Source organism: Gigantopelta aegis, chromosome 2 (genome assembly GCF_016097555.1).
Source record: "Gigantopelta aegis isolate Gae_Host chromosome 2, Gae_host_genome, whole genome shotgun sequence".
Taxonomy (NCBI): Eukaryota; Metazoa; Mollusca; class Gastropoda; order Neomphalida; family Peltospiridae; genus Gigantopelta; species Gigantopelta aegis.
The window spans coordinates 51,115,978-51,130,301 of record NC_054700.1 but is presented as its reverse complement, the minus strand read 5'-3'; the positions used below and the strand labels follow the sequence as shown (position 1 = coordinate 51,130,301).

General features: G+C 37.1%; 1 protein-coding gene across 1 annotated transcript in view; it reads right to left on the bottom strand.

Annotated features, from left to right (window-relative positions):
* Positions 1-1,601: 1,601 nt before the first annotated feature.
* Positions 1,602-14,324, bottom strand: part of LOC121388956 (protein mono-ADP-ribosyltransferase PARP6-like) — an 18,271-nt gene continuing 5,548 nt past the window's right edge. Inside the window, exons 2-6 of the mRNA XM_041520507.1 lie at positions 13,716-13,788; positions 11,756-11,863; positions 9,485-9,539; positions 8,430-8,514; positions 1,602-2,493 (exon numbers count right to left, since the gene is read on the bottom strand). Coding sequence (XP_041376441.1) covers positions 2,388-2,493; positions 8,430-8,514; positions 9,485-9,539; positions 11,756-11,863; positions 13,716-13,788 — 427 coding nt within the window. The 3' untranslated portion in view covers positions 1,602-2,387. The remainder of the gene's footprint in view (positions 2,494-8,429; positions 8,515-9,484; positions 9,540-11,755; positions 11,864-13,715; positions 13,789-14,324) is intronic.

The window sequence follows — 14,324 nt, the reverse complement described above, 5'->3', positions numbered from 1 at the left end:
AGGAGATAAAGTTTATATCACAGGCAAAATATTCCATACATTCAATGTAAAAAGAAAACATTTCATCACACGTTATTTTTTATAGCTGTACATGTACATTTAACATGGAGTGTCCATTAAGAGAAATATTAGTCTACAATGCTGACAATTCTGTTTCCACCATAGGCAATACCTTTTTTCATCATAGGCAATGTTTTTATTCAGCACAAGAGTAATCAAGCTGAATTGACAAAGCCCAGTTTTTGTCTTACATGTGTCTAACAACTTTTTTAAACACCTGCGATTAAGAAAAATGGGCTTCGTAAATTTGGCCCATTATTTTCTTTACAGAAGATATTTTTTTCCATCAAAAGCAATACTTTTGTTTTCATTTTTCATTATCAAAACCAATATTTTCCATGTCAAAACACTGTTAAGCAGAATCAACTGCTGAATTATAAAAATATCTTGATATTAAAGTGACACCTTGTTTTTAAACACTACAGCATATTTAAAAAATTATTAGAGCCTTTTTTTGATAATGGAAATAAGCTGTTGCATAGATTTTATTGTTCAGCTTATCTACTGCCATACATCCGAAGTGCTTCTAGTCATCCTAATTATTTTTTAATAGTGCGAAATGCACTTTTCATATTTTTTAAAATGCACATATATCAGAAGTAACAGTTATGGAGATGAGCTCTGGTATGTGTTAAAGGGACAGACCCTAGTTTTTAAACACTACAGCATATTTTTGTCACTATTAGAACCATTTATGATCACTGGAATCAATTACTTATATTTTATAGTTTAGATTATCCATTTCCATAGAATGTTTCTGGTCATCGGTTTCTAGTAGAAAGATGGCATCTAATTCACCATCATTGGGTTTACAGTTTGTAGAGTCCATAGCCATTATCATGGGAAATATTCCTTTATGTCTGTGTAATGTCTTCAAAAAATCACACTTGATGTTCAACATCCAGCTGTCGAAAGTCGTGTGTCCGTATGTCCCAAAAGTCCCTAACTAAATTTAGTCATGCTCCTATCAGTCTGCTCCGAGTGGCGTTTTGTTGTATGTGTCGATTGTCATGTAGAGGTTTGTCCAAGACTGACTGAACACTTTCTGTGTCACGTGTTAATGGGACAGACCCTAGTTTCAGCCCATGAAAAGTAACATGCAGTTTATTTAATCTACAAACTTGTAACATATTTGGATAAAGTACAATTGAATGAAACATGAGTCTGTGACTTTCAAATGGTGAAATACCTGTACCCTCACTAAAACTCAACTCCATAACCAGGCTTTCTGCCAGATAGTAAAACAGGTATGGCACCATACCCAAATTTTATTTTTTGTAAGTTAACTTTTTCACAAAATTAATTACTCTTATCATTACTGTATGATTTTCTAAACCCTAACCATAAACGTAACACATTTTCATTCTGGGGGATGCCCCCCATAACCCCTGTTGACTGTGGTTGCACTGAATTCCACAGCGCCATACCCAAAAATTTCTCTCTGGCAGAAACACTGATAACTGTTACCTCTCAGACACACGTGTTTTTAAAAATATGAGAAATGCATTTTGTGATATTAAAAACAGCAGGATGGCCAAAAACTCTTTGAATGTATGGAAATGGATAACTAAACAATAAAATCTAAGTAAAGTATGATTTCAGTTATCAAAAATGGTTCTAATAGTAAAATATATGCCTTCGTGTTTAAAAACTAGGGTAAGTCCCTTTAAGTCCCGGTCTGTCCAAGCTATAGTAACATTTGCTTGTAAATGTTAGGCATTGATCTGAAGTTCTGTTTTCTGTTGATAATATTACATTTTAAAGCGTGTCTTTCGATATTTAAATTTTTATACTGGCCTAAGAAGTAATCGGCTAGTGATTTCCAAAGCCCATTGATCCCTCTAACCTGAGTGGCCATGTTATGAATTTAATTCTTTGAGAGTTAATTTTTAATCAAACATTTACAACTCCCAACCCACCTAGCTCTCTAGGTAGTTGAAGAAGTTGCTCTCTTGATATAAAATGTTTTCTATAAGACCAAATGAAGTCTGAAATCATTATGTCAATGTGTTTAGCATATTTTCTGGTAGTTTGATTATGTTTAATAAATACCAAATTCCGCTGGCAGCCAGCAAGTTTACATTATGGTCTTTATTCAAATGTGTTACATTTTTTATACATGTAAATTAACCAACCGTAGTGTCCATTAAAACGGGTTGAAACTAGAGTCTTTATTCATATGTGTTACATTTTTTTATAAATTAACCAAACTTGGTGTCCATTTTCATGGATTTAAACTGCAAGATCTGCAACTTTAAAAGACTTGAATGCAAGATCAATGTCCCAGTTAAAGACAGTTAACAGCCAATTCAACATATTTTACATTTTCACCTGACAGTGTGCTTATGGTAGCCAACTGCTTTAGAAATTTCCTCCTTGTACTTTTGAACTTGAGTATGCATAGCGTTATCACCCACCTGGCCATCTTCATACCTGTAAATAAGTTAAATAAAAATTGTTTAAGTTTGTCGTGTTTAACACCACCACTAGAGCAAATTGATTTATTTATCATCGGCTATTGGACGTCAAATATTTTGTAATTGTGACAGTTTTGGAGAGGAAATCTAGCTGCTACATTTTTCTATTAAAAGCAAGGGATCTTTTATAAGCACCATCCCATAGACATGACAGCACATACCACAGCCTTTTATAGATCATCCAGTCGTGGTGCACTGGCTGGAATGAGAAATAGCCCAAATGACCACACAACAAGTGAGCGCTTTACCACTTGGCTATGTCCCACCCCACATTAATTAAAATAATTTACACAAGCATTTTTCTGATTCTGACATATAGTTTTAGAGAGGAAATCCATTATATTTTTTTCATTAGTGGCAAGGGATATTCTATATACACCATCCCACAGACAGGACAGCATATGCCAGTCATTGGATACTGGTTGGGATAGGTGATCATTAGCGGCAAGGGATATTCTATATACACCATCCCACAAACAGAACAGCTCATACCAGTCCTGGGGTACTGGATGGGATAGGTGATCATTAGTGGCAAAGGATATTCTATATACACCATCCCACAGACAGGACAGCACATGCCAGTCATTGGGTACTGGATGGGATAGGTGATCATTAGCGGCAAGGGATATTCTATATACACCATCCCACAGACAGGACAGCACATGCCAGTCATTGGGTACTGGATGGGATAGGTGATCATTAGCGGCAAGGGATATTCTATATACACCATCCCACAGACAGGATAGCACATGCCAGTCATTGGGTACTGGATGGGATAGGTGATCATTAGCGGCAAGGGATATTCTATATACACCATCCCACAGACAGGACAGCACATGCCAGTCATTGGGTACTGGTTGGGATAGGTGATCATTAGCGGCAAGGGATATTCTATATACACCATCCCACAGACAGGACAGCACATGCCAGTCATTGGGTACTGAATGGGATAGGTGATCATTAGCGGCAATAAATATTCTATATACACCATCCCACAGACAGGACAGCACATACCAGTCATTGGATACTGGTTGGGATGGGTGAAAAAACAATCAGAAAATGGGTCGACTGAGGTGATTTGATCCCATGACACAATCACCTCAGGTGAACACTCTACTGACTGAGTTAAATCCCTCCTAAAATGTTAGAAGAAGTTTGTATTGTTTAACGATACCACCAGAGCACACTGATTTATTAATCATCGGCTATTGGATGTCAAACATTTGATAATTTAACATATACATGTACATGTAGTCTTAGAGAGGAAACCTGCTACATATTTCCATTCATAGCAAGGGATCTTTTATATGCACCATCCCACAGACAGGATAGTACATACCACAGCCTTTGATATACCAGATAGCCCAACAGGCCCACTGTGACGGAACATGCTCTTATCTTTTCGCCTGTGGCGATGTTAATTGTTTTAGAGGGCCGTGTGCAGCTTGGTTACGTAATACCTCCGTGCGACTGTACCCCCTAATACACACTTAGACCAGGTGTGTAGGCCATGTGGCCAGTAGTTACGTAATTCCTTCGGTAGTTCGGTTTACGATGGGGGTATTGCTAGCAGAATGGCGACAGTAAGTCTGACCATCTAAGAAAAAAATACCATCTCTGGGAGTTGTGGGAATATCACATGATAGGTGAGGTACCGCGCTGTGCCCCCAGGCGATATTCGCTGTCTCTGAGAGTTTTGAATAAATACACATGTAGCTAGGATTTTAGATATACCGGGGAGAATCATTGGAAGGCTCCCGGGGAACGTAGTCCGACTGGACTTGGTAAATATATATTTCTGCTCTGTTGTATAACCTTGATGTGACTGATGTGACTTTAAATATTTTAATACTGTATTATACTAATATTCTTTAGACAGTGTCTTCGGTAATCTGACGAAGTAAATTGTAGACTTCACTGTTCTAATATTTTTATACGAGTATTTGGTAAGATAAAGCTTAGCCGGTCATCCTAGAGGACCTAGGTAAACTGTATGTTATTGTCTTTATTGTGATAGGTACCAGTATTAATTCTGTATTACAAGGTTACTGAATGAGTAGTTAAGGGTTAATTAAAAATTAACCAGTTAGGAATAGAGTTGTAATTCCTTTATTAATTAAGTTCCCCTGGCAGCGTTTCACAATTATCACACGTGTGCATGTTGTATCACGGTGAAGTGATTAGAATATTGTGTAAACTAGACACCTAGTGATTAACTAATTAAGTGATTAGTTCTGGGTTGTTATTATATTGTTGTTGTTAATTAACTACTGCGGCAAGTACATTTGTCAGCGTAGTGTAATACAGATTCCAAAGTGTATTGTGTTTTGTTGTGTTTTCTAGTGAACTAAACGTGCTACATATATATATTTATATAAGATCTTATCTCTGATCATACCTAAAGCCGAGCCACTCGGGTATTAGACTGCCCGATACAGAGAGATCAAATAGATATACAGTTAGGAGAGATATTTGGATAATCGTGTTTTATTCAGTTACGGGTATTATAGGATCCCCGTGACACCCACTGATGGGGATGGATCCTAGACCGACCACGCATCGAGCGAGCATTTTACCACTGGGCTACGTTCCACACCTCCCAAAAAGTTAGAGACAGTCCAGAGATTGTTAATATAGTAACATGTAACAAAAAGAGACCTATGAATGACCTACATTTTCTTGTTTAGAATATCAGTGTCTATATATGTATATACAATGTGGTTCTGGCCATTCAACATTTGTAGGAGTCCAAACTGGATTAAATTTCTGAATAATGTTTTACATATGAAAAAATATATATATTATTGTTAACAAGCTTACTGACAGTAGTGCTAAAGCATGACATATCCATTATCATACTGGCCTCACAAATGTTTGCAGGACTAAGTTCAAGGGACATAACGCTGTCAAACATTTTCTGCCAGTTGTGACCCTTGAATAAATTCCCATTAAAGTAGAAAATTGCCCGGTAAATTATCTGTCCCGAGTCAAGCCCCTGGCTATCCAGAGACAGGACTCGAGATAGACCTGCTCGAAACCTTCGTGGTATAGGAGCATGTTAAAATTAGCCAGCCAGTCAGCCATTAAAGTCAAACTTGATCTGGCCACCGGCCTCGGTGGCGCAGTGGTTAAGCCATCCGACTACAGGCTGGTAGGTACAGGGATCGCAGCCTGGTACGGGCTCCAACCCAGAGCGAGTTCTTAAAGGAGGGGACAATTAAGGCATTTGGCCTGGTATTCATATTCAATGATATATAATGCACATTATTCCTTAATATCAACAAGTATAATCATATAGTTAATTAATAAAACGGTTAAATGTGACGGCTACTATATATAGAAGAGATGAGGGCCTTGTGTATGGAATTTAATTTTATTTATATGAAATTAGCAGGTGAGACTTAACATGCATTTAAAGCAGAGTATACCAAAAATACTGCTTGGTATCAGAATCGTTATTGAATGAATATCAAATACTGTACCAATACCAAGATAAATCCCCCCCCCCCCCCCCCCCCCCCCCCAAAAAAATACCACTACCGAACCTGAAATATCAATACCGCCCAGCTCTAAGCCTTTTAGTAGTCAAAACTTTTATCATTTGTTTTAAATTATAAAAAATCCCTGCAACGTTTTAGACCCACAGAACATTATTACATTATTTATATATACAGTGAAACCCCTCTAAACAGGACACCCTTGGGACCAAGTAAAATGTTTTTAGAGGTATCCAGTCTAGAGAGGTTAAGTTCTTTACTGATTTTTTTTTTAAAAAGGCCGTGAAAGATGTCCGGTTTTGAGGGAATTCCGGTTTACAGAGGGTCCAGTTTTGAGGGGTTTCACTGTATATACTATGTTTGCAAATATTATGTATATGTATCTGTCTTAAAATGTGCTGAAACTTCATCCAAGTAGGCACGGAGTTGTAAAACCATTCTTTGGACACTGGCAGATTTAATTTTTAAAATATTTAATGGTTTCAGATTAGCTAGACCATGTACTGTGAAACCTCTCTAAACTGGACCCTCAGTAACCAGAATTTCACTCCCTTTTTAAATATCATAACAAAAAAGAACCTCTATAAACTAAATACCACCTTAAAACAAACATTTTACTTGGTTCCATTGGTGTTCAGTTCAGAGGAGTTTCATTGTAACACAATTATTCAAAATGTAACAACCTTGCTGTTGCAGGGAACAATCAATATTTAATCAAAAAAGCATTAACAGGACATGATAATTTACTTCACAATGTTAAGCTATGAATTCTGGAATTGGCAATGAAGGAAGGAAATGGTTTATTTAACGATGCACTCAACACATTTTATTTACGGTCATATGGCGTCGGACATATGGTTAAGGACCACACAGATATTGAGGGAGGAAACCTGCTGTCGCCACTTCATGGGCTCTCTTTTCAATTAGCAGCAAGGGATTTTTTATATGCATCATCCCACAGACAGGATAACACATACCATGGCCATTGATGTACCAGTCGTGGTGCACTGGCTGGAGCGAGAAATAGCCCAATGGGCCCACCAACGGGGATTGATCCCAGACCGACCACTCATCAAGCGAACGGTTTGTCACTGGGCTACATCCCGCCCTTCGGGATTGGGAACGAGGAAACAAATAGCTATTTTCAATGTGATACTGAATACATTAATTATAGCCATATATTACACAATCGTTTAGCTTTATACCAACATAATAAGGATCTGATTTATAAAGACCAAGCACCTGCTCACTGGGACAACCATGCAAATTGCACATTTTACCTTTAATATTACCTTTTTTCTTTATGCAGACATGAAAACAAACACAAATATACTATTGAATCCTAATATACTATTGAATCCCGTTGGCTCCTGTCAGTGCTGGAGAAAGTGTTCCACCCATCGGTTAGTTCGAGCTAACCATTCGGTCAGTATCGTGTAAGTGTAACTTGGGACTTTGTTTTTGGTTCAAGCGTTATTAATACGGTGTATTCGACTATTCCGAGTTCGACTCAACAAGATTCTACTGTATTTACATTCATTCACTCGTCTAAACTGGATGAACAATTAGTTAACATTTTCCTACATAATTCACGGCTAGCTCTAGCAGTTGCCAAATTCGCCAATTGCAAATTTTGAAACAACTGGGAAATTTTATTTTGAGTTGGCAAAATGATTTTACTATATTTTTTTTTATAAAATAACTGGTTTTCGGCCATTTTTGAAGTTTAATAAATAATTTGGCGAAACTTTGTTTCCGCCCAGAGCTAGCCCTGTAATTGATTATGATTTTTTTTTTTTTTTTAATTATGGATTTTTTTTTATTGATCATCACCAGAGGTTCTAGAATCTAGGACACAGTAGCCCCCCGATGCCTGAGGCCAGTGGTTTTTAGATTTGGGCCACTAAAAATTACTTTATGTGATCCTGATGGCAAGTGGCAAAAAAAAAAAAGCCAAACCAATCCGTTTTTATTAAAATCAATCATTGGAACATCAATACTGACTTCACCCAACTCCTCCCAGAAAGGGGCGAGACGTAGCCCAGTGGTAAAGCGCTCGATTGATGCATGGCCGGTTTGGGATCGATCCCCATCAGTGAACCCATTGGGCTATTTCTCACTCCAGCCAGTGCACCACGACTTGTACATCAAAGGCCGTGGTTTGTGCGATCCTGTCTATGGGATGGTGCATATAAAAAAGTCCCTTGCTGCTAATCGAAAAGAGTAGCCCATGAAGTGGCGGCAGCAGGTTTTCACCCTCAATATCTGTGTGGTCCTTAACCATAAGTCCAACACCATACAACTATAAACAAAATGTGTCGAGTGTGTCGTTAAATAAAATATTTCCTTCCTTCCCCCAAGAAAGAAAGTGCCATTCAATCCTTGGTTTACTCACACAAAGAAGAATCTTGTGCAGACATGACAGTCTTTTGGACACACCCAAATGTCACCATGCTTTTTCAGATCTGGAGATGTTATTACTGCAAAACAACCAACAGAAACTTTACACAAGAATATACACAGCATTTTGTCTATCAGACATCTGTTAATAAACAGGAATGTAATCACTGTATCTATCTTTAATTTCCATCAAATACTGTTTACACACAGTAATGGGTAAGATGGTGGTAAAAAAGTGGTAATAGTCAAAACTATAATAAACTATACTATAATTGATTAATAATCCATCTGTGAATATGGAAATCAGAAGTGTTAACCAGACTAATTACGACACTAGGGTAGCGTGTTCACAGAGGCGGATCTAAGGGGCATGGCCCTGGGACCTGGCCCCCACTAAATTTTGCAAGTTATAATTTTATTACATATTAATTTTTATCCCCCTCTAAACCTTGCCCAAAGTTCCCTTGGCATTTTGCCTCATATCATTGGGACTCCCCTAAATGGATTTTTTGGATCCGCCACTGGTCGACTTGTGCATATGCAGACACAGACACAGATATGGCTAAAATCCCACAAAATGAAATAACACAAGACTGTGTCCATTTATAAATCCAGTGTGGAGTGTGGTCCGGCATACAGGTTACAGATAGGTTTTTGCTGATCAGATCATGTACATGTAGGTACTGAAATGTATATCTGGGGCGTAGCCAGAGAAGAAAAACAGCCGAGGCAAACCCAGACCTGTAAAATAAATTATATCAGTGTCATGGGAAAAAAAACTAGACAAGTGCCTCATCTGCCTCATGCTGGCTACGCCATTGTATATGGAAATGTTTATGAAAACACACAAGTGGATTCAAAACCATACTGTTAAATTAATGCATAAATGGACACACACACAAAATGTGTATGCACCACAAGTGGACAGGCTACTTAATAGTGACTAAAATGTGGTCTACACTACCAAGTTTTTTTTTTCTCTCAGTATATTTTACACTAACTAGAAAACTGATGGTCTGCAGTTAGACTTGTGATTCCTGAAGCACTCACCTTCACAAAGAGCTATGCAGGTGATTCTATCACTCGTCAAGAACCTAGAGGTTGACTGAAACAGAGAAACAAGATCATATATTCATAATTACAAAGCCAATTTACTCTATTCTAAACTGACGATCAAAAGAAAGTATACCAATTATTGTTATTATAAATAAACACAATACACATTCATGGAAGGTTTGATAGGTTCCAGTATTGTTCGTTATAATGCAATCAATGACGAAATAGTTGCACATTGCTGCGTTTGGGCGATGTCGCATGTGCAAAATGAGTTTATTCATCAAATTTATACTGCACGAAAAACATGATACTCGTGCACATAAGGGTGTAAAAAAGGGTGCCATTGCTTAGAACATGCCTCAGTCCACAATAAAACACCAGAGAATATGGCAAGGCTAACTGTTGAAGAAAGAGAGAGAGCTATTGGTATATTGCAGTTGGGTGCGAGTTATGCCCATGTGGCAAGAATCCTGAATTGCACAAAATTGACGATCACCAGGTTGATACAGCGTTACAGGGTGACTGGCAGGACTGCAGACAGACCATGAAGTGGAAGACCCCGCATCACAACAGCCAATGAGGACCACCATCTCCGCATCTTACACTTACATAACAGATTCCTCACTATGACGTCATCTGCAGCGACTGGCCTTGGACATGTCATCAGTCGTTACACTGTACGTCGTCAACTACGACAGCATGGTATCAGGGCCTATCGACCATTCAGAGGGATGACATTGACGAGGCAACATCGACTTCGACGTTTACATTGGGCATGTCAGTTTCAACGTTGGCAACATCGGAACTGGCAACGTGTACTCTTTTCTGATGAGAGCAGGTTCCAGTTATTCAGAGCTGATGGCAGGACTCAGATATACTGACGTGCAGTAGAGAGAACAGCTCCATACTGTGTTCAGGAGACTGAACCGTTTGGTGGTGGATCTGTGATGGTTTGGGGTGGTATCTGTGGCCAACAGCGGACAGACCTTATTGTCATTGATGGAAATCTGTCCAACGTCGGGTCCATGCTTGCACACTTGCACATGGTGGACATACACGCTATTGAAACATGTTCTTTGTGGTCAAATTTATTCACCTTCGTTATGAGTGGTCCTTTATGAAATCGCACATTTCACCCCTAGTGCTGTTGTGCACTGTGATATTATCATTTTATGGGTTTTATTGAGTATACTCATGTTTATTTATCGCCAAATTATTATACTTTCAAAATATAACATTTGCATCAACTTGTCTTTTGTGTTGTTTTTAATACTTTGAAAAAATTATTGGTATACTTTCTTTTGATTGTCAGTTTAAACAGACGACATCGCTTTAAAAACTTAATATTATCCTTCAATAAATCTCAGAAACTGATGTTATTACGTCAAATGTGATGTCATTAAAAAGAAATGTTTTTAACTAAATAGAAGTGTTGCTTGTAATTGTACAACAATTTTTGCCATTTTTTTGTCTAAATTTATTGATGTATAACAGTTACAAATAAAGTAAAAAAATTGCTTTGCTATGCTACATGATTTTATACATTCACAAAAAATTACAAACAATTCTAATATAACATTATTTGCCACAATATTTTATATGAAACAGCACAAAGTACTAAGATTAAAAAAGTTTCATGCTTATCAGTATTTTGTACTTAATCAGCAGAGAATCCTTTTTTTTAATGGTACACATTCCTGTTTGCACGATATTAGTTGATTAATGTCCTTAAAAGAATAAACTGTAAAAAGTGCCATAAGTCACATTATGGCTACGGGTCTGTCATAACACAAATCCCACAAAACTTTGAAATAAAAGTTCCTATTTCAAAGTTGAAACAGTTACTACAATATTTGGTTATTTTCACATTTACATGCATGTACATCTATTTGTAATAAAATAACTACAAATTAATCGATCCCATGCATAATCTTTTCATAATTAACTCTAGAATAATAATGTTAAAAAGTCTTCGACTGAACACGAGGGGTTTCCCAAATAATTTGCGGCTAAATATATCTTTGTTTCTTTTGTCAGTTGACCGAAAATAAATCTAGGTACATTTGGTATGTTGAATGTGTACTAGTTAATGCATGCGACATACTCTCAAGATTTCCCCCTAAAATAATTTAATTTGTATAATTGTAAATCAAATTATTTGGATGTAATTTTTATATGCATATACATGTCGCTGAAGGTATAACCTTTATGTTTATTATTGTAACTTTGACATAGCAACTTTAAAGGATTGACTTAATTCAGTACCTTCCACATGTCTGGATTGTATACACCATAGCCGATTCTTGAATATCCTGATGAAACACTCACGGATGGACTCAAATAAATTCCTTTTCCATAAGCTGCTCCATTAACCTGTAATCCAAACATTTCTAGTCAAATAATGTACAATTTTCAGGGATCAAAAAAATATTAAAATATTACTTAATAGCTACCTGTCCATGACAGATGTTTAAAAAACTCGACTGACTGTAATGAGAACAAAAGCTGAGACAATTAACATAAAGCAGGGCTCGAACTTAACGGCGGCACCGACGGCAATTGCTGTTGTTGAGATATAAATTGGCGTAGGTAGAGAGCATCACCGATGGCACTTTTGTGCCGTCGGTAAAGCTCCTCAACAATGGTGGAATGTATACACATGGTGTACATTATCTGCCAATATTTAACATTTGTACACTTAAAATATGTCTACATATAACAATCAGGTTTATTTGCTGCAAATGTCAATTTAAAAAAAATTGCCATAAGCAGTCTCAAAATTGCCGTCAGTGGACTGTTTCACCATTTGCAGTTCTTTTAAAAATTGCCATGGGATACAAATTCTTAAGTTTGACCCCTTATAAAGCATATAGTTATACAATTAAATTGAAAGGTTTAACGGGAATGTTCCAAGTTTGCTGCCATTGTAACATGGTTATGATTAACAGGTCCTTTTTGATGACTAAAATTACATATTAAATATAGTTTCTTGTTTATTATATCAGTGTCTGTATGTATAAACAATGTGTTTGTTGTCCTCCTAATATTTGTGGTAGCCCAAACCCAATTTTACCTTCCAATAATTTCATACGTAAGAAAAAATATACATTTCAAAGTAAAATGAATAACGACTGCTACAAACATCAGCACAAACATTAGAAAGATGCTTTAAGCGATCTTTTGTCATATGCACATTAATGTTGAATTTCACAAATATACTTCTTTTTTTTATCCCACTGCCCCCTTTCATTTCTCTCATTTCTTCCCGATATATGGCTCTCCTCCTATCTTTTGACTTCTTTCGCTGTATACTTCCACATCCCAATCCTAGTCTCTCCAACCGCGACAGGTGTTTGTCTCTTGTGTCTATCTGTGTGACACATCTGCCATTTCCCATCAGTGGATTAGACCAGCTATATTAGCGGCAGAGGAAGAGGATGTCAGGTGAGAGCACAGTAGTACAGGGAGACTGCACATTTGTAGATGCCCTGTCATCTTTGTTGTTGACCTAAACAATTAGGTTTCAATTTGGCTAACAGTACATATTTTCTGATCACACTTGTCAATTTGAAGCTGGGGCGGGATATAGCCCAGTGGTAAAGCGCTCACCTAATGTGCGGTCGATCTAGGATCAATACCCGTCGGTGGGCCCATTGGGTTATTTCTGGTTCTAGCCAGTGCACAATGACTGACATATCAAAGGCCATGCTATGCTGTCTGTGGGATGGTGCATATAAAAGATCCCTTGCAACTAATGAAAAAATGTAGCAGGCTTCCTCTCTAAGACTATATTTCAAAATTACCAAATGTTTGACATCCAATAAATAAATCAATGTGAACTAGTTGTGTTGTTAAACATAAATAAACTTTAATTTTTTTTAAAGCTTAAATAAAGCCTGAAATTGTCCAACAACTTCCAAATAAACACTTTTCCTGACCATTCTATACCATCCAAATGTGATACCAACATATAAATTTTCAATATTAATTTAATAAGGCTGGTAGGTACTGGGTTCACAACCCAATACCGGCTCCCAGCCAGAGCAAGTTTTAACGAGTCAATGGGTAGGTGTAAGACCACTACACCTTCTTCTCTCTCACTAACAACTAACAACTAACCCACTGTCCTGGACAGACAGCTCAGATAGCTGTGGTGTATGCTTGAATCTTAATTTGATATAAGCATAAGTTGAATGAATCAATGAATTTAACCACTTAGTCTGACCTGCTTATTTGTGCCAGACGCCACCACTAATCCCTGTCGAATGATGGAGTGCCAGTTTTCTATGTTAGATCCACTGTTAAAAAGAAACAAACTACATTTAATAGTCTAATTCATTTTGATACAAAAAAGTCTTTAAAATAGAAATGGTTTTTTGTCAATAAAGAATCAAAAGAAATTAACAGAATAAATAAAGTAGGTGCGTGTTTAATATTTAACAGCCATGTGTTTGTGTTTATTTAATGTAAATTGTACCTCTGAAACCGCACGGACCCACACTTAGCAGTCGTCATTTATGGCAGAATATTACCTTGGACGAGACTCCACTTGTCCACGAGTTAGTTCAATAGTTGTCACTACGGTACCTTCACTTCAGCCAGTGTAATTATTTTGACAAATGTCAATTAATTAAGTAACCAAAGTTAAATAGAAACTTTTTTTTTTAAGTAAGTAAAGACAGTATGTTTGCTGCTGGCTTTGTTATTATAAAGTTATTTGAGTTGCGAACATGATTGGAATTCGTTTACATCTCGTAGGCCTTTTTACAATGACAGAACAATCATGCATTTTATTTTTTAGTTGTTAATTCTTCGGCTTGGATTCGTGGAAAGA